This window comes from Nanorana parkeri, unplaced genomic scaffold (genome assembly GCF_000935625.1).
Source record: "Nanorana parkeri isolate BGI_ZX_2015 unplaced genomic scaffold, ASM93562v1 scaffold295, whole genome shotgun sequence".
Taxonomy (NCBI): Eukaryota; Metazoa; Chordata; class Amphibia; order Anura; family Dicroglossidae; genus Nanorana; species Nanorana parkeri.
The window spans coordinates 136,602-163,881 of NW_017306563.1; the positions used below are offsets into that span (position 1 = coordinate 136,602).

Below are 27,280 nucleotides of genomic sequence, written 5' to 3' on the forward strand. Positions count from 1 at the left end.
GGAATGTGATATGCAACAAACTCGAATAGGCGTAAAGGTCAGGTGTTCACAAACGTTTGCCCAAATAGTATGTTTAAGAGTCTTCACCATTGCCAGCCATCTATGCATAGGAACAAAGAATCACAAAAGTGGGTCATCAACATTAGGGCAAAACGCTTTGTTGGAAATTTTTGTTTTGTAAAATATTATTGCCCGTGCCAGTAGGTGACACATATAGTACATGAATGCAAATAGGCTACAGGCATGTATGTATATCTGAATACTTAGAGAGGTGATATTGTTTCCTATTAATCCACTGCCTCCTAACATCAGTAGGTAGATTTAGGTTTATTAGCCTTTCAAAGGAAGGGGTTATCTAATGTATCAATAAGTGTGTTTGTTTTATGAACAGAGGTATTATTTAAGTGCTTTCTTCCATTTATGTGAATGGCAGAGTGAAGAGGGGCTTGATTCGGCACAAGATAGAACAACACCCTCCCACAATCAACGATCGCCGCAAAAACAGAATAGGAAACCGAAGAGTGCACTCTGCAGGGTGACACTTCTGGACTCCTCCCACTATGAATGTGAGATTGAGGTGAGAAATATGAAGGGATACATTAACACAGGCATACGGTGGATATGAAGAAGAAATGGCAATTTTATGATGCAGCAAAATGTAGTTTTCGTTTATAATTCTAAGGCCAGCAATACACTTTTATTAGCAGTGTTGTGAATCACTAACATTAAAGCGCTAGTGTAAGAGTTTACAAAGAAATGATAAGTAGCATTGGAGAATCAGAGATATCTTCAAGTATGCTTGCAAGTTTCAAAAAGTGGACCTTTCTGTAAATTTAGTTAAAGTATTTTGGAAAAATTGGCTCCTATCACTGCCCCTCATTCTCTTAGACAGCAGCTTTTCTCAGCCGGGGTTCTGTGAAGGCCCTACATATCCTTCATAGGTTGCAAAGAGTTCCTTGAGCAATAAACTATTTCTACCTCTCAAACAAGTTACCATTGACACCATTTACCTTTCTGTAAAGTAAGTATTATTATTTCCCACTGACCAACAAGGTAATGAATATTCTCTCCATTGAACACCAGTATAATGGCACTGTTCCCAGCTGACCACAAAGCTAGAGGGGCAACTCTTCACTGACCACTAATGTAATGGAGCACTTTACTGATACCCATGTAAGGTGGCACTACACAGACCAATAGTGTAAGGGGGAACCACACTAACCAGCAATGTAGTGGACCACTTCACTGACCACCAATGTAAGGGGGCACTTCACTCTCCACCAACGTAAGGGGGCACCTCACCGGCCACCCATGGGAACTTTTCCACTTAATACCAATGTGAGCGAGCACTATAATTATTATGGTCTGCTTTTCTTCTGTGGCCATTATTATTTGTTTTATTTCATTATTATTACTGAAAATATGTGGTATGGAGTAACCCTGGGTGTCAAATACACTAATTACATGACATTCCATACTCAGTTATTTATATTTCTATCCACAGCTTAATGTTTATGCTGATGTACCATAAGCTGTAGATATAATAATCACTGATAGGAGTTCCCTGAGACATGAAAGTTATTTTGTGGGTTCCTCCATGTTTAAAGATTTGAGGGAGGCCGGTATAGAGGATTACAGGAGGCTGGTTCTAAGTCAAATTCAGATAGTTAAACGATAATATGGAATTAGTGCATTAACTAGTATAGTTTTCATATCTTCCTAGAGTTTAGTGTTAAATTCAGCGAATCAGTCAGTGCAGTTGGGGCAATACAGACCATTCCTTTTTCAGTTGACTGAATATGTGGTCATGCATATGACTTTTCTGTGTTGCAGAAACATGCGCGGGGCCAGGTCCTGTTTGACACTATCTGTGGATACCTTAATCTCTTGGAGAAGGATTATTTTGGGCTGACGTTCTGTGACACTGACAGCCAGAAGGTAAAGCAGCCACTGTTTGATTTGATGTTATGCTTTATGCTGTTATGGTTTTACTGCAGTGAACACTTTACTGATCTTAGGACATTTATGTGCTTTGAAGAAATGATGCAAATCAAAAGTTTACCTATTTAGATAATCCCTGAATTCATCCTTCTACATCATCATTAGGGTCACCAAACTGGCCAACCACTTCTCCCATTGCGAAGCTGTTTTATAACAATGTTTATTGGTAACCACACAGCATGGAAACAACACCAAAGTGCAAGTAGCCCTGTGACTCTCCTGCTCTAAACCTGTCACTTTCATCTTTCAGAATTGGCTGGATCCCTCCAAGGAGATAAAAAAACAGATCAGAAGTGAGTGTGGAAAATTGTCTTGTTAACATTGCTTTTCCTCCATCTTTTGTTCTTTTCTTTTTTTCTATCAGTACTTTTAATGTTTTCTAACAAGATAATAAAAAGTTTTACATTTTACATACTCCAATGGAAGGTAAAAAAAACCTCCACTGAGATTAATGTTATATTTGCCTCCTGACTGAACAAAACTCCATTCCTTCCCTTCCTTTCTTCCTTCTCGTCTTTCCTTCTGCCTCTGCCTGTCCTTCTTTTCCTTTCCTTCCTTCTCTCTCTTCATTTTCCTGTCCCTTCTATCGCCTTCCTTCTTTCTCTTCCTTCATTTTCTCCCTTACATTCCTTACCTTCCCTCCCATTGTTTTCTCATTTCTCATCCTTTTCTGCCTTCCTTCTTTCCTTTCTATTCCTAACATTTCTTTTATGCCTTCCTTCTCTACCTCTCATCCTTCTCTCATTCCCATTTTTCTCTCCCTTCCATTTTTTTCTTTGCCTTGCTTCTCTCCTGTTCAACCTATCTCTTTCTGGCATTCTGTCCCTTACCTTCCTTCCCCCTTATCCTCTGTTACCTTCCTTCTCTCTTATCCTCTGTTTTTTTCCTTCACTATCTTCCTTCTCTACCTCCATGCTCTCCCTTCCTATCCATCTCTCCTTTCTTTTTCCCTTTCCTCTTTTCTCTTCTTTCTGTCCTTCTCTCCTGTTCCTTCCTACTCCTTTTTCCCCTCTACATTGTGTTTCTTCTTTCCCCACCTTCCTTCCTTCCTTGCCTTTCTCTCTTCCTCTTTTTCTGTCATTCTCTCCCCTCCACCCTTCCTTCCATTAAACTTTTTCTGACCACTCAACTTAGTCATGTCTCTGTTTATCTCCTCAGGTAGCTCCTGGTCATTTGGTTTCACAGTGAAATTTTACCCTCCTGACCCAGCACAGCTCACAGAGGACATTACAAGGTGTGGGGACCATTGTAGTGTGGCTATAGAAGGACTGTGTGTACTTTTGGGCTATTTACAAACATAAAATAGTTATATATATTGGTCATGAACCTATCACGGTAAATTCTGGTGGGCAGATGGTATAACCGTTTTATTTTCCTATAATGTCGTACAGCATTTTTCTTAGACATGCCGGCTATTACAAAATAAGGAGTGAATCTGAAGCAATAAAAGTAGTCATCATAGATATTGAAGGATGCAGAGAGGTATTGCTTGTTTCTAGTATTTCAGTTTAAAGCCCCAGCAACATTAGTATAAAGGAGCTGTTCTCAGAGCTTATGTTGAGACTGATAATAGAGCCTCACTATAAAGCCATTTCACAGTGGCTGTTATACATAGATAGACATTAAACAATGTAAGTGGTATAATGATAACTGATTACATTCAGGTATATTGTTCCTTTTTAATAGTTATTCTGTACATCCCAGGTATTATCTGTGCCTGCAGCTGCGTGCTGACATCATCAGTGGGCGCCTGCCCTGTTCCTTTGTTACACACGCCCTACTGGGATCATATACAGTACAGGCTGAGCTTGGTGATTATGACCCTGAGGAGCATAGTGAAAACTATGTGAGTGAACTCCGTTTTTCACCCAATCAGACGAGGGAGCTGGAGGAGAGAGTGATGGAGCTGCACAAGACATACAGGTAAGAGTAGGATGGTTTAGTTTCTGATGAGCAGTTTGCAATGGTGGACTGAAGGCACCCACACATTTCAGTCATTCAATGATCTTAGTTGCCTTTGAAAATCTAAGCATATGTTGTCATTTGTTCTAGAATTGCAATGGACCATATTAGGTTGAATCAAAGGGGTTTGTTCAATAGATTAGATATGCTGGAAAACTTGCATTCATTTTGAGTACTGTTGGAAGAGGTGACCCTTGGTTGAGGTGACCCTTTCACCACAAGGTCATTTGTAAACTAAGCCAACACTGTACAAGAAGAGCAGATATACTTCAAGTGACACTAAACTCAGGAGTTATACCTTAAGGGCCGGTGCACACTTAGGCGACACCCCCACCACGGGGCAATCGTGCACGATTCCGCGTGGATTGCCACACGGTCAGGTGTCGCCCAGATGTGCACCGATCACGCTGTGCGTGCCATTATTTTCCAATGGCACCCCAGTCGCACCGGGCGGATTGCGCGGTTTCCTTTTTCCTGCGATACTTGACACGCAGCTATTTTAGTCGTGTTCAGAAGCACGGGCTGAATCGCGGTGGGAAACCGTGTGATCCGCCCGGCGTGACTGGGGTGCCATTGGAAAATAATAGCATCCACAGCGCGATCGGTGCACACCTGGGCGACTCCTGACTGCGCGGCAGTCCGCGCGGAATCGTGCACGATTGTTGCGCGGTGGGATGTCGCCCAGGTGTGCACCGGCCCTAAAAATGCATTCAAGTACTTTAACTATTAACAAAAATGTATCTTATTTGTGTATCACTCGGCTGTAGAGCCTCAAATCATCTCTGAATTGGTGCTGACACTGTCCTTCTTTCTGGAGGGGGGCTACTTCTGTTCCCCATCGTCCCTGTGTGTGTTGTAAAGTAGCCACTGCTCCTGTGATGGACTACAATCTCAACTCCTGAGTTTAGTGTCACTTTAACTTTCCCATGGCCCATGTCTTTAAACTCCGCTGCATAGCTGCTTCCTGGCCACTGCAGTTATTTGACACTTCCTAATGTGTTGAATATCTGCTCCCCACCCCTGCATATTGCGGTGCCTCCTGTCACCTTTTATGTCTCATAGTGATGAGAATTTGAAGGCACGGCTCCTCAGAAAGGTAGGTATGCAGGCTCTTCTTTTACAGCTTGGGCTTCGGTTACAAGTGACTTTGATTGATCAGGAAAAAAACAGCTGAATAATCATTTTAAAGAAAATCATATTGCCAGTATTCTTTTTGGAAAATTAAAAATGCAAAATCGATTGCTACGCATTAGATTTTACTAATCCCCTGAGCCAATACGAATGATGGCATTACTGTAAAGTTATATTTGGGCTGAGTGCCTCTTATTGGTGCTATGAGGTCCATCTCCGGCTACAGCTTGTATTGTAGCTTATAACATTTCTACCTACCTTATGTCATCACTGTCTTTGCTGTTTATAAAAATCACTCACTATGTTATTAATATGTATCTGCTAGGTTACTTCCTATAAGGTCATTAATGATAATAGCCCAATTAAATTTTAAAGCTGAACTCCAGGCACAATATTACCAAATAACCTCCAGACAGATTGCATAATTAGCTTAACAATAAACCTATTGTTCATCTTCCCTTTAATATAGTTACATAGTTACATACATAGTATTTGAGGTTAAATAAAGACACAGGTCCATCAAGTTCAACCTTTGTGTGTCTGTGTGTCTGTGTGCCTGTGTGTTGTGGGTATATGAGTCCCTGTGTTGTCTTAGTTTTTAAGAATCCCTGTACCCCTGTATGTTACAGTCTCTTAGGACGGTATCTAATTGATTTTTGAATGAATCAATTTTCTCTGCTGATACCACTGCTTGTGGCAGAGAGTTCCTGAATCTATCCACTCTGACTGAAAGGAAGCCCCTATGCCCTGTGTGGTTAAATCTTTTCTCCATCAATTTTAGGTGGTGGCTTCTAGTCTTTGTAAGAGAGTTTACAGTAAAAAGTTTATTGCTGATGTTGCCAATATAATTTACATTTTGTTCCACCACTTCTTTCACCCCCTTTTTGCCCGTTGATGATGCAACTTGATAATTTCATGCAGAAGACCAATAACACTGTAAGACTCCTGAACAGTAGAACCCGGACTGAAAAAGGAAGGAGCAAGACTAGGGGCTAGTCCGGTGTCCATCATGGATATATGCAGACAAGGGTGGAGCTTTGCTTTTGCTCCTTCACTACCCAATCATAAGCTAGGGTGGGAATGTAACAAAGCGGTACTGCTTAGCTACAGTCGAGGAGATTCAGGCACCAGGTTCACTGTGCTGACCAGCAGGTGTGTGTAGATTCCAGGTCTGGAATTGTATTCAACTGTTTGGCTGGTCAATGGGCAATCAGTCAATGCACACGGAGAGGACACAGAGTCCTTCCAACATCCCTAACCATTTGATCCACATAAAGAGTCCACTGACAATGGTACTGATGGCTAAGACATTCAGAAGTGCAGGGGGAGGAGGAGCAATTGAAGGTTTCTACCTTTACTGCTGTCCATATAGTAACCTTAATCATAGCTCATGATGTAATTGGTAGGCCTTTGTATACAATTATACAGCTTCACACACAGTATACTTGTGGCATTCTTTAATCTTTACCAAAACACGTTCATGGTCATGGTCAGTGAGACCCTTAAACACACCAGTGGTGAGACCTTGGTGTTCGAGCCCTTAAAACTCTCAAGAGTAGGGTCCCCGTTTCTGGAGCCTCTGACAGATATAGGAAACCTTTGGGTTTATGTTGCATTGACCTGGGCTAAAGCTTCTAACATCTGTGTATATTTTTTCAAAACAGGGGGATGACGCCAGCTGAAGCAGAAATACATTTTCTAGAGAATGCCAAAAAACTATCAATGTATGGAGTGGATCTGCACCATGCTAAGGTAGACTTGGAAGGTGGAAAGGGGTGGGACTAATCTCAAATTGTACATGAACCGTAGCTGCCTAATTGTAGTTGTTTACTGAGGTACTGAGTACTACATTGTAGGAGGCAGAGGAGAGTATCACATGTGCCCAATACAAAGATGCGCCAGGCATTTTAGTGAGCTTTAGTGGCAGATCATTTGGTGGCGAGTGCTAGCAAGGCAGGAATAGGATTATTAGGGTGCAATGCTACTTTAGTAAACCTATTGACAGTACAGAAGTCACTTTAACTCTTTCCTGGAGATCCTCATGAACATGCTGGTTCTGTTCTGCATGATGACATTTCCTGGTGTTTGTTTTAAGAGCTGCAGGTTTCTAAAAATGGGGTTAATCAGTACAACATTAGTGACTATGGAATAGCTCACACTAAGGGGTATATCTATAAACAATTGGCAGAGCCATTCGTCCTGCCAATCTCTGTGAACATTCTTTGTGTGTAAATAGAGGAAATATCAAACTTCTCAGTAAATTTTCTTTTCAGGTCGAACATAATTTAATACCACATTATGTTCATTAGATGGAGCTGAGGAGCCTAAGTGTTTATTTCCTATGCTCCTCAGCTCCATCTAGTGGCCATAGCATGGTATTACATTAAGTTTGATTATTTATAAATAGACCCCTAAAAGTGTCTTTGGTGGCAAATTTTGTAAATCTAGACCTGCTGCTTTATCTTAATAGCCATCCATGTTCCTTCTTTTATAACGCTATGATTTTTTTTTTTTGCCAGGACTCTGAAGGTATAGATATAATGCTAGGCGTCTGTGCCAATGGGCTCCTCATCTACAGAGACCGTCTGAGAATAAACAGATTTGCCTGGCCCAAAATCTTAAAGATTTCTTACAAGAGGAGCAACTTCTATATCAAGATCCGGCCGGGCGAGGTAAGTGGTGTAAAAAGTACATTAGAGAGTGCAAGAATAGAAACTGTGCATGAATACTGGAGTAAAAGAAAGTAAGGCTGTTGTCCAACCAATCAGATTCCAACTGTCATTAGCCTGGTACAGTTTTGAATGTGAAAGAAGGCTTATGAGTGGTTGCTTTTGGTTACACCTAATTTTTCCTTTACTTTGGTTTTCATTACACAGCCCCAGTATGAGAGAGATTTAACAATCTTGATGTAAGGCCTGTAAGTAATATCTTACTTGTTTTCTATTCTAGTATGAGCAGTTTGAGAGCACCATCGGGTTCAAACTACCCAATCATCGAGCTGCAAAACGCCTCTGGAAGGTTTGCATAGAACATCACACATTTTTCAGGTGAGTTTCCATTCACTATCATCAGTGTAGACACTATTTTTGCTAGAGTAATAATATAATTTACAACAGGCTGAACCTACTTAATTGCCGAATAAAATTACAGCACTTTGGAACAGTAAAAATTGCAACTTACAATTTAATTCCAGAGAAAGTATTTAGCTGCAAAATTATGTAAGGAAATTTAACATATCTACTGGAGAACAGCTGGGGAGGGCTACGCCCGCACTGCAAGGGTTAAGTGCTCATTTTGGTTTAGTGGCTAAAATAAAGAAAGTATACTCCATAGACCAAAGCGAGCAGTTAACCATGGCGGTTAATTTTTTGATTGCCTGGAGTTCTTTTTTAACGCTGATCAGTCTGACATGCCTTTACCACTACTATTTGCTACAGTGTAAATAGCCACATACAGGTGAAACTCGAATAATTAGAATATCGTGCAAAAGTAATTGCAGTAAGTGCTGCAAAAGGGGCCCAAACCAAGTACTGAGTACATATGCATGCTTGTACTTTTCAGAGGTCCGATATTGTTCTATGTACAATCCTTGTTTTATTGATTGCATGTAATAATCTACTTTTTTGAGGTTGTGGATTTGGGGTTCTTGGGGTTTTCATGAGCTGTAAGCCATAATCATCACAATTATGACAAATCACGGCTTGAATTATCTTGCTTTGCATGTAATGAGTCTATCTCATATATTAGTTTCATCTTTTAAGTTGCATTAGTGAAATAAATGAACTTTGCACGATATTCTAATTATTCGAGTTTCACCTGTATATAGATTATAATCAGGATGCACAGGTACAGCTGAAGATCAGGGATAAGCATTAGTAAAAAAAATGGAAAAGGTTCTCTTCCTACCTTAGTCTATCCAAGACTAAAGCTGACCATACACTGAGCAGATTTCAGCAAATGAACGGGCCAATATTCACTCAATGTGTGGCCCGGTGGGCAGCCTCCTTCACGGCATCCTTTGAACTGGAAATCAAACCAGCCAGGTGCCAAATTCTCGGCCAAAAAGTCACTGCAGCCAATTGGCTGTATTTTGACAGCAGCACACCTGCAGCAGCCGCAGCGGGAGATGCAGCCATCCATGCTGTTTAGTGTTCAGCTCTCAGGCTAAATGAAAAAAATCTACTAGCGTATGGCCAGCTATAGGCTCATTCATTCCTCTCTCCTGCATTGCATTGCCTTACCCCACATGTGTCAACATGCAGCATTTTGTGTAAGTGTGGTGCAGTAAGGAAGCCCATTCATTTTTAAATCATACAGGTTTTAATGGACCTGCAACATTTTTTCTACAATGTACAGTGCAAAAACAGATGGCACAGCAACACACTGCATTGTGTCGAATTTCCGATTACGTGGTAAAACCAGCTTTTCGTTGTGTGCTTCCACAACATACAGGTCTGAGTCAGTGACATGCGGTACTCTCCGTGCTGGGTTAGGCATTTCCCCAGCCCCACCAAAAGCCCCACACCCTGCCTCCAGCCCACCAAAGCCCCACCCCCAGGATGTTGAAGCCCCGCTCGCTCAACCCAGTCAGCAAGCTACTGTGAAGGAGGGAGGGAGGGAGGAGACAGGGAGGAGCCTCCGTGTTCACTTGCTCGTCACTGGTGAGGCATTGAGATCGATGTCCTCAGTGTTTTCTTTTCTTTCTATATTTTGATTGGACAGCTTAGACCAACGGCGCTTTGCCATTGGTCCAAATTATCCACAGAGCTCACGCCACTAACATAGAGTAGAGGCTGTTGCAGCTCTTGCCTCACTATATTACGTTACACAAGTGGGGAAGCCTGCTGCTGTGCAACCTAACAATGCTGTCAAAAGCAGGATGCAGCGCTACCTGTAATTAACTGGCAGCGCTCCGGCCATGACAGGTTGCACAGCGGGGAGGCTTTCCATGCTGTGTAACCTGTTACAAGCCGCTCTGAATGGAGAAAAGGCTGTCAGCTTCAGGCTTGAAGCTCACAGCTTTTACCTCCACAATACTAGGTGAGGCTCTGCCTTACCTGCCTCCTTTCCCTGCTGTGTAACCTGTTACAAACCACTCTGAATGGAGAAAAAGCTGTCAGATTCAGACTTGAAGCTGACAGGTTTTTCCTCCATAATACTAGGTGAGGCTCTGCCTCCCCTGACCGCACGTCCCTGGATTGAATGGGCTCTATGTAAACCCAAGAACAAAAAATTTCATATATGACCTTATATATAAATGTCCTTGGTGATTTGGCTGCATCACTTTTCTGTTTTACATAGTTACATAGTTAGTCAGGTTGAGAAAAGACACATGTCCATCGAGTTCAACCTAAACTTTTAGGATTTTACTTTTTTTTTCACCTGGTGATCCTGCCAGTAACACACTTCATGTCCTAGGATGTCCATACAGGAATTCTATGCATTTAATCGCATAGGAAATCTAAATGTACGTTTACACGGAGGCTGACAAAATAACCCCTCAACCCTTGTCAAACTTCAAATTCCATCGTCAGACATTTCAGACTGTGTATTCTGGAAAATGACATTTTTTTCCCTGTGTGTTTATTGAGACATGGCTGTCTTGTGTAATACCAGCATGTTCACAGCGCAATGTGTGGGCTCTGTACTGCACAAACCATGTGGAAGGTCAGACGAGGACGCCATAACAGACCAGATTACAGTTTTGGCTCTGCAGTGGCTTTTGCCTTATTCATAATCATACTGCTGTGTATAAACCAAAAAACTGCTTACACAAAGCAAAATGTAACCCTTTCTATCCTATTCCCAGGCTGGTCTCTCCAGAGCCTGCCCCCAAGGGCTTCCTAGTGATGGGCTCCAAATTTCGATACAGTGGACGTACGCAGGCGCAGACCCAGCAAGCAAGTGCTCTGATAGACCGGCCGGCTCCAAACTTCAAGAGATCCGCCAGCAAGCGCTATACGCTGTCTCAGAGTGCCGAAGGGGGTACGCACAACATGCAGATTTATGCAACATCATCAAATGAAGCAATTTCATGAAAAGGGCACAGAATGAATGCGTTTGTCCACCAAACTTAAAGATTAATTTCCTTTTTTATTCAGTCAGAGAGAGGTTAAGAAGTAGTCATAGTTATTTTCATGTTAATGGCACATTCCAGGGGCAAAATTGAGCATTCAACTTTGATAGGCATACAGGGAGCATAGCCTACCTGATCTGTAGTTCAGTTCTTCACCCAGGCATTGCTGTACTGCACCAGTCCCTTCTGTCTGTTATCTGGTGCTCCTGGAACATACCTGCTGGTGATGCTGGAACACAATCAGAAAGCTTGATGTAAAAAAATGTCAGTACTATGATATATCACACAGCCACCAATCTAAAAGCTGCCTTGGTAGGTTGACTGTGATTGGTGAAGCAGGTAGAAGACAGAGACAGAAAATGACATAACAAATCTTCTTGCCATTCTACTGATCTTGTTAAGAGGTATGTGGGCTTACTCTGAAAGGGCAGATTCGGACTTCAGCGCAGCTGCTGTGTTTACTGGATTGCATTAGTAGCTCACTAAATGCATTCAATTGTTGCCTAGCATTGATATTTCATTTCCATTTGAACAGTTTTTGTAACTCCTTAGGTTAAGTACAAATGAGCAACAAAAGTATTAACCTGGCATGCGTTCTTGACACCCACTGAGCATTTCCTGACACCTCAGCAGAAAGAGTGTATTGATCTAAATGGCTCAATACACATAAGCCTTCAGCAAATGGGTCAATCGTCCTTCGATGTATGTTGCTGAAATGAATGTAGACTGCAGCACCTGTCCAGAGATACTGTTCCTTGTTCTCTTAAAGGACCCATCCATACATGCTTTAAAGAAATATGTATTAAGGTAGTACTGGAAGCTACCACTGCTGACCTCCCCTATGGAAAATACTAGATCCCTGGCTGTCATGTTGATCCAATGGCTTTGCTGACCTAAGAACAAGTATGCATATAAAGATTTGTGATTTCACTTTGGCTTTTCTGATTTGCATGCTTGTTCTGGGTTCATTGTTCAGAAAGTACTGAAGCCAGAGACAGCCAGACAACTAGCATTTCTGGAAGTAGAACAGTAGCAGCAGACTTCATATTCCTCTCTAGTCACATATAACCACTAATTAAAATATTAGATTTGGGTATGATCCCAAATAGCCACAGTCTGCTGATAGCCAACCCGTTCCCTAGCAAGTTATACTCAATATGGTGCTCCTTTGCCACTTCCTCACTTTGCTGATGTAAAAGACCAGAGTTTAGGGTATATAGGAGCATGTGACCCCTTCCCACCCACCTTATGTGACAGTGGTCAGGTCTGAACAGCCAATTACCTACCCCAAACACGGACACGTGGAGAGCAGCAGTGACTTCATCCACCTGGAAAAGCTGTGACATCCTCTGACAATAGAGATTACTCAGGGTGGACTCCTGCAGCAGGGAGACAGTGAGGTAGTATGGATTAGTGAGTATACTTTGCTGGGAGGTGGGCTATCAACAGACGCTGTGACTTTGCGCAAAACGTTTTAATTATTTGCCATCTCTTTTATTAGCTGAGACATATGTACAGAGACCTGACACATCCTGCCATTCATACTTGTCCTACCTGTTCCTGACCTGTCTAATTTACGTGCCAGGGCCATACAGACGAGCTACTCTGTGGCCCAATTTGTGTAGAAGCCAATACAACTGGAAATATGCTTTGAATTGCGTGAGGACACTCTTACCACTGATGAAGATACCGTTTCTACATCAGAGATTGTTCCTTGTGGGAATCAAGCTACAACCCGAGCAATGCAAGGGTGCAGCTTTGTCTGCCGGGGCAGAATAAAAATATTACCGCTACTTGTGTAGAACTTAAGATTTCGACAAAATAGGGGATTCCCGATTTGGGCTATAAGGAACATTATTATGTACTAAGGGAGGGTTGGACAAATCCCAGGAGCCATGTACCCAGTGTTCATTAAAATTACAGCTGACCAGGGGCGTAACTAGAAATCACAGGGCCCCATAGCAAAATCTTGTATAAGTCCACCTGATAACCCAAATAGCCCACCTAATGTGACCCTGCAGAGCCCACCATAGACTTTCTATGGTGGGCTCTGCAGGGTCTCAGGTGGGCGGTCCAGTCCTCTTACCTGTCCGCCTCCTTCTCCTCCATCACTGGGCCCCACCTCCTCCCTCGCCGGGCCCGCCTCCCCATCGCTAAGACCTGCCTCCTTGATCGCGGCGTGTTTCTCCCCACAGCTGCCAGTGACAGCCAGCAGCCTGAAATGTCATAGCGACCCAGGCGGGCCTGGGTCGCTATGGTGATTGTTACGCCACTGCAGCTGACACCTAACTTTTTAGGTTTTCTCCAGTTGTTGTCAATGGAGCTGGCTCCTAAAAAATCCTGCTGGCTTCTGGATTGGACAGACTGGCTCTTGGATTGGACAGACTGGCATCTAATGTCCATATTAATGTGTCTGCCACTGTGCTAAGGGGTTGTATAAAGGGCTGGTTAATGAAACATGAAAAACTTGTTTCATATAACAATCTGCACTGAAAAAAATCTGGCATATGGTTGTGATATGAGCAACAAAGACTGTTTTATTATGCTTATCAGGTATATTATTATTGACATATGTTTTACTGGAGAATGCTGCTCCACATAAATAATCTCATAGGAAGAATTACAGTTATGAGATTCAGTACTAACATATCTGTAATATTATAATTTCTTATTTATATTCTCTTGCCTCATATTCATATACACCCACTCACTGCTCTTTAAAGGAATTTCTAAACAGTCTGCTTTGAATGAGAATCATGAATCCACCCCAGAGAAGAATCACAAGACAACTCCGGGAGAGGGAGAAGAAGAAGAAGAAGAAGAAGAGGAGGAAGAGGAGGGGGAGGAAGAAGTGACCACTCCAACCAAAATCAAAGAGCTTAAGGTAAGATGACCTCTACGTACATATCTAAATCATGCATCTACGTGTCTATACCAATATGCGTTTGTCGCTTGCAAACATTTGAGACCTTAGTTGTTTATACAGGGATTAATTACTTGGCAAGAAATATAGGTTTAGATCCATTGATAATATGCCCACATATAGGACAATTCCAACATACAAGGTTAATAAATGCTTGCTTAGATTCTGCAGGGGTAGAATGGAACATGCATATGTACAGGCTTTGCGGTTACCACAAGTCACAGGTGTGAACAGCCCCTAAAGGTGTCTGTGGGGTCCTAGACTTTATTGATTGGGTCCTAAGTTTTACATTAAGAAGCTCATCCCTGAACTCTGTTGAAAGTTGACTGTAACAAGGTAAATGGCCAGTAACCCATTCTAACAAGGTGGCTCTTTAGTTAGTATAGGTAGGACAGAATTCCTTTGTCATTCTACATGTTTAATTAAAATCATTTATTGTTTGCTTGACTGATGCCGGATCATCATAGTCAGGCCACCCTGATCTTGTGATCATGCACACTGAAATTATCTTTCCAGACAAGGATGGCAGGTTAGAACAGTGATTATTACTCTTACAAGGAGTATTGGATCTCTTGCATCAATGTCCACAATGTGAGCATCCAAGTACAGAGTGGCCTTGCTACTTAAAGCATTTAATTAACCCTAGCAATGGCGTCAGTGCGCTAATTTACACGTCTGCAGCAGTTGTAGCTCAGAGTTCCTGAGAGTGATGAATAAATTGAGTCAGGGTTTGTAATTTACAGTATGTCTGCAAGTCTGTGTGTCTTGTGTCTGCATGTTTAAATAAAGTTTGTTGCTAATAATTTCGCTCTCTCCATCAATAAAGTTTGTTGATAATAATTTTGCTTTCTCCATATATTTTGTAGCGTTTGTGGCATTTCATTTTTTGTACCACCATGTCTGTGTGCCATGCTCCATAGTTTGTCCTCGGATAGAATTCCCAGTGCCATGGGCACCGATCTACAGTTCCATGTAGTCATATTTGTCTGTATGTACAGTTGTGTTTCTCACACTCACTCGCTTGCTTCTGTTTCTTGCCTATTGCTACCAGTCGGAGCAAGAGAGCACTCCCCGGCACAAGGAGGTACCCACTTATAACCAAACATCCATTTACCTATCCTGGCTCCCATCCACCTGTCCTATAACCCAGCATCCAGCTAGCTCCCCCTGTACCTACTGATCTACCCCAATATCAACCTCTTCTCTTCATAGAAGCCATCACCCTGTCTTATAAGCTATCCTATACTCTGTTCACCTGTTACCCCTCCTCCCAACCACACATATAAGCTAATCTAGAGTCACAACAACCTAATAATGAATCAGGTAACTGAAACCAAGTGACCACATTTACAATGGACTCTGGACCAACTCATCCAGATGAGGGATATTGATCTAAGTTGAAGGTTTTTATATGCCTCAGACTAACGAGACATATTCGTTTAAAGGAAACCAGTTCTGATAGATACATATAAGTAGCAGTTTATTATTAATAATCTTATCAATGAGTGTTAATGTTTAACTGCTTCAGCTCTATACCCTTTATAGACTTGAGCAATTTTTACATTTCCACCATGGGCCTGTTTATTTGGTGACAAAAAAAAAACAACATAAATTGTTATTTTTGGGAAAACTAAATTCTCATTTGGCAATATTGTTTTGCATTAATTATTTTATTTTCTATATAATCTATAAACAAAAAGATGTAAAATTTTAAAAAACGTTTTCTATTTTTTCTGTTTTGATGAGTGTTAGCTGTAAAAAGCAGTTTGCCGAATTAAAAAAGACAAGGACAAAGTAATTTGCAAATAAAAAAAGGTGTTTTTTTTTTCAATTTTGCAAATTTACTTCTTATACAACACTGAAAAAAAAGTAGCGAATTAAAATTAAAAAAATAATGGTAAAAAATAGTATCTGAAAGTATCATTTTACACAGGAGTGGTTGCATTTTGATAGCCGCTTTTGCTGTATAATACAAAGCAATTACCCACTGTCATTTTGACCGTGCGTAATTGCCAGTAATAGCAGCGAGGGGAGCGGCTGCAGGGGGAGAGGGATTGCACGTAAAAGATGTGTCCTAAAAACTTTGTTGAAGTTTTTTTAGGGTGTATCTCTTAGGTCTAACCTAAGTGGGTAATAACCTTATATGCATGTAGAGAGGTAACTGAGCTGATAACAATAATTATAACTACACTTTACCTAAAAACTATACATATGAACTTGTCATAGCAGCCTCTAAAAAAATGTCAATAGGATGTTTAACATAAATACTTCCTGCAGCCTCCTGGCTCTGAGTACATCCTGCTGTGCATCTGCTAACAGGAGAGTTCTATGCAATGCATCTCTCTGGTCTGCAAACAGCTCCCTCTAGTGGAGCCAATGAATAGCTTGTATTCCAGCATGTTGCTGGAAACAGAATTTACCTTCACTAAAGGAAACCTTTCATAGTAGAGTTTTTCAAATGCAGGGGCAAGTACAAAGGCATTAGGTATATTCAAAGTTAATTTATACTTTGCATTTCCTGATGTAAAGAAGACCGCAATAGAGAGAATTTACAAATTTGCATATGAATTTTAATAATAAAATATGATATAATGTGTCCTAGAAAATATGTTTCTGCAGGTGCCCTTGTATTATTCCAACAATATCCTATTAAAAACCAGTCTGCCATTAGAGGCCTCAGTCTTTGTCTAGGCAGGAATACAGCTGCCCCAAGTGCACTGTCACAGGTCGCACCCTAAAAATAAATGTAGTCCGCTATACGTAGAACTGTCTCTGCAGGTCTGTATTCAACAATCTAGCACTGGGCAGGAAAAATATGCCATCTAAGTCTATGGGATGTAGTGCACAGTTGCTATCAGCCTGGCACTAGATGCAGATATCCCAGGAGGCCGGAGCCTTCGTGAGAGACAAGTATGGATGTGTGGGGGATAATGGGGCGAACCCAGCTCTGTGTATTCTTGGGACTGGGGAGAAGTTGTTTTTAAAGTGAACATGTACTTTAATGAGAATTCTTTCTTATATGCCATCATTTGGTTTTGTAGCCAAATCAACTGGGTGTAACTGGGAGTTCTGGTGAGGATATCTTCAGCCATCATTTGGCTTTACAGCCAAAGCAACTGGGTGTAACTGGGAGTTCTGGTAAGGATATGTTCACACTGAAGTCCCCAAGATATTCAGTATCTAGAAAAGAGAATGTGATTTGGCCAACAATGCAAAACCGATGTATCATTAACGGGTTAGAGTGGTGACCTATTTAGTTAGACGTCATTGCAGCAGTCACACACAGCAAATTTGACATTTTTGAGACAGAACAGTGTTGTACACAACATATTAATATGATTACCTCATTATCATTACGTAGGCCTACTCAGGCTCTTAAACAATCATGTGCAGTCTGTGGTAGGTGCTGGCTGCCATAGGGGTCCTTTGCAATGCAGCTTTGTCTTTATGTATGGAAAGTTCATACTATTTAACACTTCTATACATGACATAGCATACATACAACTTTATAAGCATATGTGTGTCTACAGCTCATACAGAGAGTGCAATTAATACACACATATAACAGGTTGTAGATGGCCTTTGACATCTCAAAGCCTGAAAATCGGAAAAAAAAAAAGTCAAGCTGGTGGAAACTTGTAGTAGCCGAGGCTTTTAAAAGGGGTAATGTTATGGGGAAAGGTTAATGTACACAGGTATATAATGCCAAAATAAAATTTTGTATATTTCCCATTATATTCAGAGAAGACTTCAAGAGCCTGAATTAGCAAAGTGGAGTCAAATGGTTAATAATAATAGCCAGTTAAATAAGAAATATTGTATAGGAATATCTCATATTTACCACTTGCAGTCAGTAGAGAAAGCTCTATGCAATAGCAAGGGGAATTAATATGTGGCTGCTGCACATAAAATAGAGCAAAATATCATCTTAACAGAGAGAGAGATGTAGTGAGTAATGAAAACAGGCTGCCAAAAAGCTTGTAGGCAGTGCTGGGCTTTCTAATTAGAAAGCTCAGTATGTTTTACAGACTGATTTTAATGCATGGAGCCTGCAAAAAATGTTTATTTGCAAAATAAAGATTATCTAAAAATATATATAAGATGAAAAACATTGATTCATGACTTGTAAATTTTAAAAACTAGCCAAAACATTATAGTTTCCCTTTAAATAAATAAAGCAGTGGGTAACACAACAAAGACCCCGGCATTGCAGTTGTTTGTCTGCCCCCACTCTCCTCCTTACCATTCACAAAACAGAGCCTGAAGCTGTGTGTTTTGTGGATGGTAAGGAGAAGTGGGAGATGGAGACATGATGGCAGCGCCGGGGTCAATGAGACCTGCAGCACTTATCACATCCGAAGTGCCCAGGAAGTACAACAGGAGCTGTACTAATCCGGGCATGTGAACTAACTGATTTGCAGGACTAGATGTATACCTGCATGATGCCAATTGTCTTTTGAGGAACAAGAATCTTTTGCTGCTGTTAAACCTGTAAAGGTAATGGCGCCTGGAATTGGGATTTAAAATGATTTTGGATTGAGTGGCAAGGGTTACAACCCCTGTACGGCTTATATTGCCACCTGTGACCCTACCGGTGATATTGACTCTTTCTGTTTGTCCTGGTGGCTATCGTCTAAAAGTGAGGAAAAATCAAGTTTTAAGTTTCCTCACTTTTGTGTCTAAGGGACAAGAAGTGAAAGGAAATCTCTCAAATGGGGCACACCAAACCTGACAGGAGTTTAACCCATTAACTACTCTATCCAAAAAAAGTATTGCCTTCAGATATATTTTAACTTGATTAATACATACCCTCCATAACTACCTGCCCACCCTAGCATGTTCTCATACAAAACTTCCTAACAACTCTTTTCCTGCCACCTAGAAACCTTGTTTCCCTCCTTTCCTACCTATCTGCACGTACTTTCTCATCTCAGTACACCTTAAAATGAACCTGTGCTCTGGTTTAAACATTTAAAAGTGGAAGTTCTGCCAAAGAGCAGACACCCAAACATGTGCCCCTGTCTGATCTAGTTTTACTTTGTTACTGGGCCCTGACTTGTGGTGACTTTATGGCTAAGCACCATCACTGCCAGCTTTCTGTCTAGTGTGAGCGCCTTCACCAGCCACTGAGACAGGGTCATTGGACATGGCAGGTGACAGGGCTTAACCATTAGGTTAGGGAAAATTAGGTCTCAGTAAAAAAGTAAAACTATAAGAGGCATAATACCATCTTCTGGCTAATAAAAGGAAATGACAGGTATCCTATGATGTCTGCTCTTGAGCAGAACCTTTTTTTATTATAATATGGAGTACAGGTCCGCTTTAAAGAGTCTGCTGTTACACTGGAACGCCAGGCCTTCCAGAACCCTGCACCTAGCATATCCATTTTCAAAACCACAGGCTTTAGTATTACGGGAACCCCTTCACTGCCAGAGAGGTATGGTTCACGTGGTAGAGTGAAGGGGTTACAACTGGCCATTGACTTGTGTTTGTTATATCCCTTCCTTAGTTCTTGGACAAGTCACAAGATGTCCTACTGAAACATCAGGCCAGTATTAATGAGCTGAAAAGAACCTTGAAGCAGCCAAACAGCAAACTAGTTCATAGAGAACGTGGGCGAGAGAAGAGGCTGCCATCTTCCCCTACCTCCTCATCACCCAAACCAGAGGTAAGGTTACTATGATAGAGTTAAAGTGCCAGCCACTAAATGTTCTGTACATATATAGGTAGCCAATGATGGGGAAATGGGAAGATAGCTCACAGCAATGCTCTGGGTGCCACCAGGACAGGAACTAAGGGAAAACTCTTTGGATATATACCGTATATACTCGAGTATAAGCCGAGTTTTTCAGCCCATTTTTTGTGCTGAAAAATGCCCCCCTCGGCTTATACTCGAGTCAGCGTCTCGAGCACTGTGGAAAGTGGTCAGGTTTCTTCTTACTTACCTCGCCGAGCGTCGCGTCACTAGGAGAACTATGACATGAGTGATTACCCCAACTTTTATATTCACACAGGTAGCATGGACACCTCAAAGAGTCCACCTTTGGGACCATGTTTCATGCTACACCCATATTTAGGGAATAACATGGAACATGGTAGTATTACCCAATCCCCACCGTCAAACTCTCCCACGCGTACCTGAATTGTGGCTGCTTATCCCCGCAGCATTCTGTTATTTTTATTTATAAAAATATGTATATGGCTTGCTCGTATGGCTTGCTCGTATAGCCGCGCCATCCATTTACAGTGATCTGTGATGAGGAAGACTACAAATCTTATCTGCAACTGCAGCGAAGGGACTCATAGATTGCAATGTCACTTGTATTCCACGGTTTACTTGCTGCAGCCCCATAACAGAAGGTCTGTACCTCCATACAGACCTGGGGATAAAAGTAAACAATACAGGAGCCTCTGTATTGCATGCACTAACTGATGATGGTTTGTTCAAGACAATACACTAAGGCAGGAGGAACAGGTTAAGGCACACTATGGAGCTGCAGGCTCACATTTACAAATTAAGGTAGACGTAAACCCTAACAGCTGGGTATCAAAAATAATAACTATACTGTATATCTATATATTTTTTTCAATAAAATACCCTTTTCCACCCTTTGTTGCATTTCTGCTCTATTGGTCTCCTGTACCCGCTATGCAGCCATTTCCTGTCTATAAATACCAGCAATGGCTGCATGGCATTTCTCAGGGTGAGGTACCTGATGGTGAGAACGGTGAAACATGTCCACATAATGTGTGTTGAAATGATCACATGTAGTCTCCTACCAGAAACCTGTGCGACAGGGTGACAATGCAAGAGCAAGGCAAGTGGCCTGGGTTTTGGGTCTCCAGAAGAAAACTAATGATATGCATAGACACCTTCGGTTTAGCAATGTTCATTTTACTACAGGTTTCTTTAAGGTTCATATAAAGGACCAAAAAAAGCTGACCCGAAGCAAAAACCCTTCCCTGTAAGATAAGTATAAGTGCATATGATTGCTAGTCTCACCAGATGTGTAATAAGATTTGGTGATGTCACTACTGTGCTGCTCACTGACCTTGATGGAGAGAAAGCTGCATTTCCCAGATGCTGCTTTATTCATTCTGTAGATTTTTGCTTTCCGTTGTTACCTGAAAAGAACCCAACCAATCATCAGATTAAACATCAGGGACAGCTCTGACATGAGGAAGCAAATTCCCTTTCATTTACCAAGATAGCTAACAGACACTCAGTGCAGAATAAGGCATGGAAAGTCAGCAAAGTGGGAACAATTTTCTGCAGGCAGCCTACAAGCAATATTGGTCCTTGGTCCTCTGCTTGCCTTTTATTGATCACAGCTTCCACAGTTCAGGCAACACATTATTCTGTAGAAGTGGCCCATTGCAGACTCTGTAGGAATGTGCAACTGGTGGATCCCACGGTTGGATACCCGCTGCCCCTGGCAGTGATTGACAAGCAGGATTGCCCATTAGAAAATGCTATTGAGTGGTGTCCTCACGTAACCCGGAGATTGATTTGTAAAAAGACCGTGCTATTGTTTATTACTTTAAAAGTCCATCTGTTTCTTACAGCATGTTAAAATGCCAGATTATTTTTCCTTCAGCACATCCAAAATACTAAAATAACCACTGTCGTTGTCATTCTAAGTAGGTAAATTGAGAAGGGGGTGTACTCCAATATGTTTTTAAAATTTTTGTAAACAATTTTATCACGATTTTGTATAAATCGAGTATGCTTTTATAGTAACCTATGCAATGGGGGTGCGCCTCTTTCAACCCCACATTTTCTTGGTGTGTGTAAATTACTTCAATTAGGGGGCGAGGTGCCTTTCAGATTGAAAGAGTCTGGGGTTAATGTTGTGTTGAGTCATTCTAAGTGGGAACATCATAGCAAATGCTTCATTAATCATTAACCCCCGGAGAGACTCTTATTCTGAAAATTCTGTCTAGGACATCTTAATCAGATTTCTGCTTCTCTAAGTCTCCCCAAAGAGTTATCAAAGAGATTACCTGGGGGCTGAAACTCTTGTGAAGGTCTGAGCCGACTCTCCCTGTGTCAAGCTCCTCTTAGTGTCTACAAAGCTTTAATGATGTCTGCAGCTCAGATCTTTCTTCTCCAGGGATGCTCTCCATCTGCCTTCATCCTTGGATTGGCTGATTTTATCAGACCTCATCTCTTTAGTAGAACACCAGCTATTAAATCGCGTTCATCCATTATATTTTTAATTTTATACACATCAGAAGCCACTCTAGGCTGGACATTTTTTAAAGCCTAATACCGATCTTCTTTTTCCCTTGTGAACATGATCTGTTCGTTCTTCAACTTCCCATTCTGGCATTCCATGTACTTATCTGTTGACCTGCAGCTTGAAAAAATTGGACGTACAATTGAAAATCAGGCCACCGCCAAGCCTGACCTTGGTTAAGGTCCTTTTTTAAAAGGTCTGGCTGTGTGTGTAGTAAAGTTGCTATTAAATTTCTCCAAACTTTATCTGGTATATAATACCTCTTATTTTGTAACTGAACATTCCTCTGTTCTGATGGGTGCTTATACTTACTAAATAGCTCTGGTAGAAAAGCTAAGTGCTACATAAAGCTGCAGTCTTATAAAAAGCCCTACACCTTCTCGACAATACAATTTCTGAATTTTTGTGACATTTTTTCAGTGTGTCACGTACCTGGTTGGAGACTGAATGTGTTAGGAGGCCTCCGTTGCACCTCGTGTCCCGAGGACTTTGGAGTTTGGAAACAGAGTCCAAGTGGACAGCGAGTGCATAAGCCACAAAGGACCATAATGGTCACAAACGTATTGTTGAATGATTTGCGACCATCACTGGTACCTGTTATCTGTGTGGCAAGTGGGATTAATATCGTTAGTTTACAAAACCTGATATCACTTACATGAAAGCCAGGGCAATTTTTCATCCTCCTCTGCTATGATTGCAGAATTTCTTAAATAGCAAATTTGTTATGGTATGCATAAATACAGATGCTCAAGAAAATCTGCATCATAGTAGATGCAAAATTGCCCTGGCTTTGAATGTGTAAAAGTATTTTAGTAGTAGTATTGGAGCTAGAGTTCGGTTATGCTTCCTCTATAACAGCATTTTATCAGCATTATGGAGTCAAGTCCATCTTTATCAAGACACATCACGTATCATGCCTTGATAAAGATTATCTGAGCTCTGTCGAAATGATGACATTAAAATGTTGATGCTTTGATTTCTCTCCACTGCAGGACCATGAGTGCCACTATACCAACTTTGTATTTTCATACATTTTAACTGGATAACCCTTTTTAGGCTTTGGCCTATGAGGCTTTCCCACAAATCTGGATTTTTGTGGTGCTTCAAATAAAACAAGTCTGTCAAAGTTATCAGTTCCAGGAAGGCAGCAAGCACATGCAGCTTGGCACATGTGGGCACAAACTATGAAACACAAATTACACCATTACTCAGGTGTTAACATAAGGCTACGTTTATGGTTTTATTGGGTTATATAACTAAAGAAGACCTGTCTTGTGAAAGCTGGAAAGCTGTGCCCAAAAAAGGCAAGCAAAGGACAAAGTGTGTGTCACCAGTATTGCCTATAAGCTTCCTACAACTGATTCCATGCCTTGTTGCACAGTGTTCCTGTGCGAACGCAGGCATCTTGGTAGAGGAGCAGGGCTTTTCTACCTCATGTCACAGTTGCTCTTGTGGTGACTGATGGGGTAATGATCAAGAAGGAGCAAAAGAATGCACAAATCTACAGAATGAATGAAACAGAATCCAGGAGATCATTGAACTGTAGGACCTTAGTCTTCAGCATGGAGAACAGTAAACAGCACAGTAGTCACATCACTAAATCTCATTCCAAATCTCGTGAGACTGGCAGTCAGAGGCAGGTGTACCTTAGATCAGCGGTCGCCAACCGGTGGTCCGCGAGAAAATGTTGGTGGTCCCCGGGCCCCTCTGATGCCGTGCAGGCTGGGCTGTCATTGAAGCGGCACGGAGGCTCCGGGCTGCCTCTCACCGACTCAAACAGCGGCATTCACAAGGAATGCGTGGCTCTCAGTACAGTGCAAGCTCTGCAGGAGGCGGGGCATTTCATCAGTACCCGGACTGAGCATAGAAAAATTGGGGAGAAGCCAGGTAATAGTGGCTCAGTGTGGGGGAAGGGGATGCATGTGGGTGGTTGGGGCAGTGCTGAAGCTAGGGGGGGCATGTGCCCCAGGCGCCACCAGTGGCAGATTCGATAGGGGGGGAAACAATTAATATCATTACAGGGACGGGGTGGGCGGCACCGCTCCGTCCACCAGCACTGCCGCTCCTGCAGGCACACCCGCATGTATGTGTATATATACTGTATGTATATATAGATATATTCTCATATTTTTTGTTTCCTCATATATAAATATATTCTCATATGTGTGTGTGTACTCATATGAAAATATATTTATATATGAGGAAACAAAAAATATGAGAATATATATATATATTTTAAAAATTCATATTAGTGGTCCGTGCAGCTATGAAGCTCAGAGCACAGGAAGTGCACTGCTATCTTTCATGGAAATTCAATACACAATACATCTTTTGGGGTACTTCTTAGGCACAATTAACATTTCTAGATATTCCCAAAAAGATAGCAAATTGTCACTTTTTGAGTTCAGGTCGACTTTAACAGTAATGGAAGGTATGAAAATGTTACACTAGGCTTCCCTCTAATAATACATAGTATAATGTTAACAATGGATAATAGGCTCACTTATAGGGATGTTTTTTGGCCTAAAGAAATATAATACATGGTTGTGCTTGTAAAAGCAAGTTTCCTATAGTTTCACTCACAGCCTTATTAAAATGTAACTATCCTGGTGTGATCCCGTCTCTAAATGACCCACTTTATTTCCATTCTGTATTAAGCAGGACACAGAAGGTATCGGAAAAGAAGAGGAAGATGCAGATGTTGGTGCTGCCCAGGATTCCGAGGTCTTCACCCAGAAAAGCTTGGCTTCATCCCCAGAGGTGCCTCTACTTACCTATTCTCCTGTGCATTTATCCCACATCCAAATCTGATCTGCACAAAGTATTTGAGTGACCATCATCTCCCTAATTAGTCCTTTAATTTGAGCACTGATGTGTCACTCTAGTGAAGATAAGGCATTTAGGGTGCTTCCAATGTGAGAATTGCTCTTGGAACACAATCTGTATGACCTAGTCAATTATCTCTTCTTCTTAATGAGAAGTGGAAAGAAAGCACTAAGTCACATTTGCTCTACTTCAGTCTGAAAGGCAAGTCACAGACAAAGCATAGTAGGTTAAGGAATGGCAGCAAAGTTACAGAAGATAGAGGTTAGCTGCAAGTCTATGGCCAGCTTTTAGTTAGTCACAGTTCATATTAACCTTTTTTTATTTGCAAATTACATACAAGCAGATTTTTTATACATGTGTTTAACTTATTAATACACATAGAATATAGTTCATTTGAAACAAACCTGCCAAAGAAATGGCACCAAGGTGCCATCGTATAAATTCCTAAATTGCTTCGAATGGCTTTGACAATGGCTGTCTGTACTGCATTTTACCACCTTCCATCCAAAGAAAGTCTTCTAGAGCAGACTACAGGATTATGAGAAATGTAGACTTTACTGATGGAGTATAGGTTGCCTTTTTCAGAAGGTCAGTCCACCCACAATTATTTCAGTTATATGTGAATCCAGTAGATTGAGCCACAGACGGGATTCTTATACCTCTTGAGGACGCTGTCCATCTGCCTACTTTGGAATGCCCAGTCCACATTCAGGTGTTCTCCTGTTAAATTATCTATAATATGAAATATAATTAAAGCCCAATTGAACCCTCAATTTAAATCAGTTTAACACATTCCAGGTGCATGAAAATGATCAATATCTTATGGTTCGTTTTCTTTCTAAAGCAACCACAGCTGGAGTAGAGAAGCTGGTCTTCTGCCAGCAGCTGCTGAGTAGGACCCATGCTCTCTGTGGGGAAGCAGTGATTCCTTTTGCACATGTTTAACATGTTCCCTGCTGAATGAACAGAGAGCGTAAGCTTTGTTGATTGCATAGTATAGGTCTCACTTAGTAGATGTGTTGGACCTCTGCAATAAGACCGCTGCTTCTACACAGAGAGCAAGGGTCATAGTCTGCAGCTGCTGGCAGAGAACAGGCTATTCAAGTCAGACTGTGGTTGCTTTAGAAAGAAAAGAAATAGTATGATATTGAACAACTTTGTTGTTTTGATGCACCTGGAATATATTTAACTGGTTTAAACTGAGGGTTCAATTGGGCTTTATATTCTAACAGCTATAGTGGGACCCTCTTTCAGCAAATGTGCTCACACAGGAACTCAAGCACAGAGATTTAGTCACCAGGTTCTACTCCCCAGCATCCGCCAAAAAAAAAAAGAAGTTTTTGTTGGATTGACCAGTGATGTAACAATAGCCATAGTAGCCCATGCAGCTGCTATGGGGCCCGGGGGTAGAAGGGGGTCCCCATTAAGGATTGCAGAATATGCTGTGAACCCTGTACCCCCATGACATTTCCAATCAAGTACATCACATGTACCGGAGGAAGCTATACAGACAGCTCTCCTGCTACCTGTCCTTGATTTCGATTCTACGGGGTTGCTGGGGGGCCCCACCAAAATTTTGCTATGGGGCCCCATGATCTGTAGTTATGCCCTTGGGATTGATGCTTTAATTTTCTAAAACAGTGTAATTAGATCCATGCCCTTCTGGTGTGTATACTCTATCTAACAATGTTGTACAAAAAGAATGAATTACAAATATGAAGATGGTCAGTATATAGTTGTGCTTATGTCCTCAGTCTCTGTATAAACATCAACCATTAACTGTCAAGACTGTGTTATAACAATAGGTAATTACATGTGAAAGCTAACATTTACAGCACATCTATAGTTCCTCTTTAGTGCATGAATACATAAAAATAGAATTTGCCTTGTGCATAATTTTGAAAGGGTAAAATCAGAATATGGATTTTGTAACATTGTTAGTTCACAATAAGGATCATTTATAAACTATAACTATACTATGTGTTCGCTCACTTCCCGATCTATTGAGCCGACGTGTGACAGTTTAATTGTCACACATCAGCTCTAACTATGAGGATGAGTGATTTTCACTCACCTCATAGTTCTCCTTTAACTAACGCTCAGCAAGTCTCATTTGTGCCC

General features: G+C 41.4%; 1 protein-coding gene across 5 annotated transcripts in view; it reads left to right on the forward strand.

Moving 5' to 3' along the window:
* Positions 1 to 27,280, forward strand: part of EPB41L1 (erythrocyte membrane protein band 4.1 like 1) — a 119,895-nt gene that overhangs the window by 77,891 nt on the left and 14,724 nt on the right. For 3 of the 5 annotated variants that reach the window (XM_018557677.1, XM_018557679.1, XM_018557681.1), the window contains exons 4-17: positions 434 to 577; positions 1,834 to 1,938; positions 2,252 to 2,294; positions 3,160 to 3,235; positions 3,706 to 3,924; positions 6,759 to 6,846; positions 7,614 to 7,766; positions 8,044 to 8,141; positions 10,904 to 11,079; positions 13,894 to 13,979; positions 14,013 to 14,054; positions 15,145 to 15,177; positions 19,603 to 19,761; positions 24,995 to 25,093. In XM_018557677.1, the coding sequence (XP_018413179.1) occupies positions 434 to 577; positions 1,834 to 1,938; positions 2,252 to 2,294; positions 3,160 to 3,235; positions 3,706 to 3,924; positions 6,759 to 6,846; positions 7,614 to 7,766; positions 8,044 to 8,141; positions 10,904 to 11,079; positions 13,894 to 13,979; positions 14,013 to 14,054; positions 15,145 to 15,177; positions 19,603 to 19,761; positions 24,995 to 25,093 (1,521 nt within the window). Of the gene's footprint in view, positions 1 to 433; positions 578 to 1,833; positions 1,939 to 2,251; positions 2,295 to 3,159; positions 3,236 to 3,705; positions 3,925 to 6,758; positions 6,847 to 7,613; positions 7,767 to 8,043; positions 8,142 to 10,903; positions 11,080 to 13,893; positions 14,055 to 15,144; positions 15,178 to 19,602; positions 19,762 to 24,994; positions 25,094 to 27,280 lie in introns of all 5 variants that reach the window. The other 2 variants (XM_018557678.1, XM_018557680.1) reach the window with 2 other exon arrangements.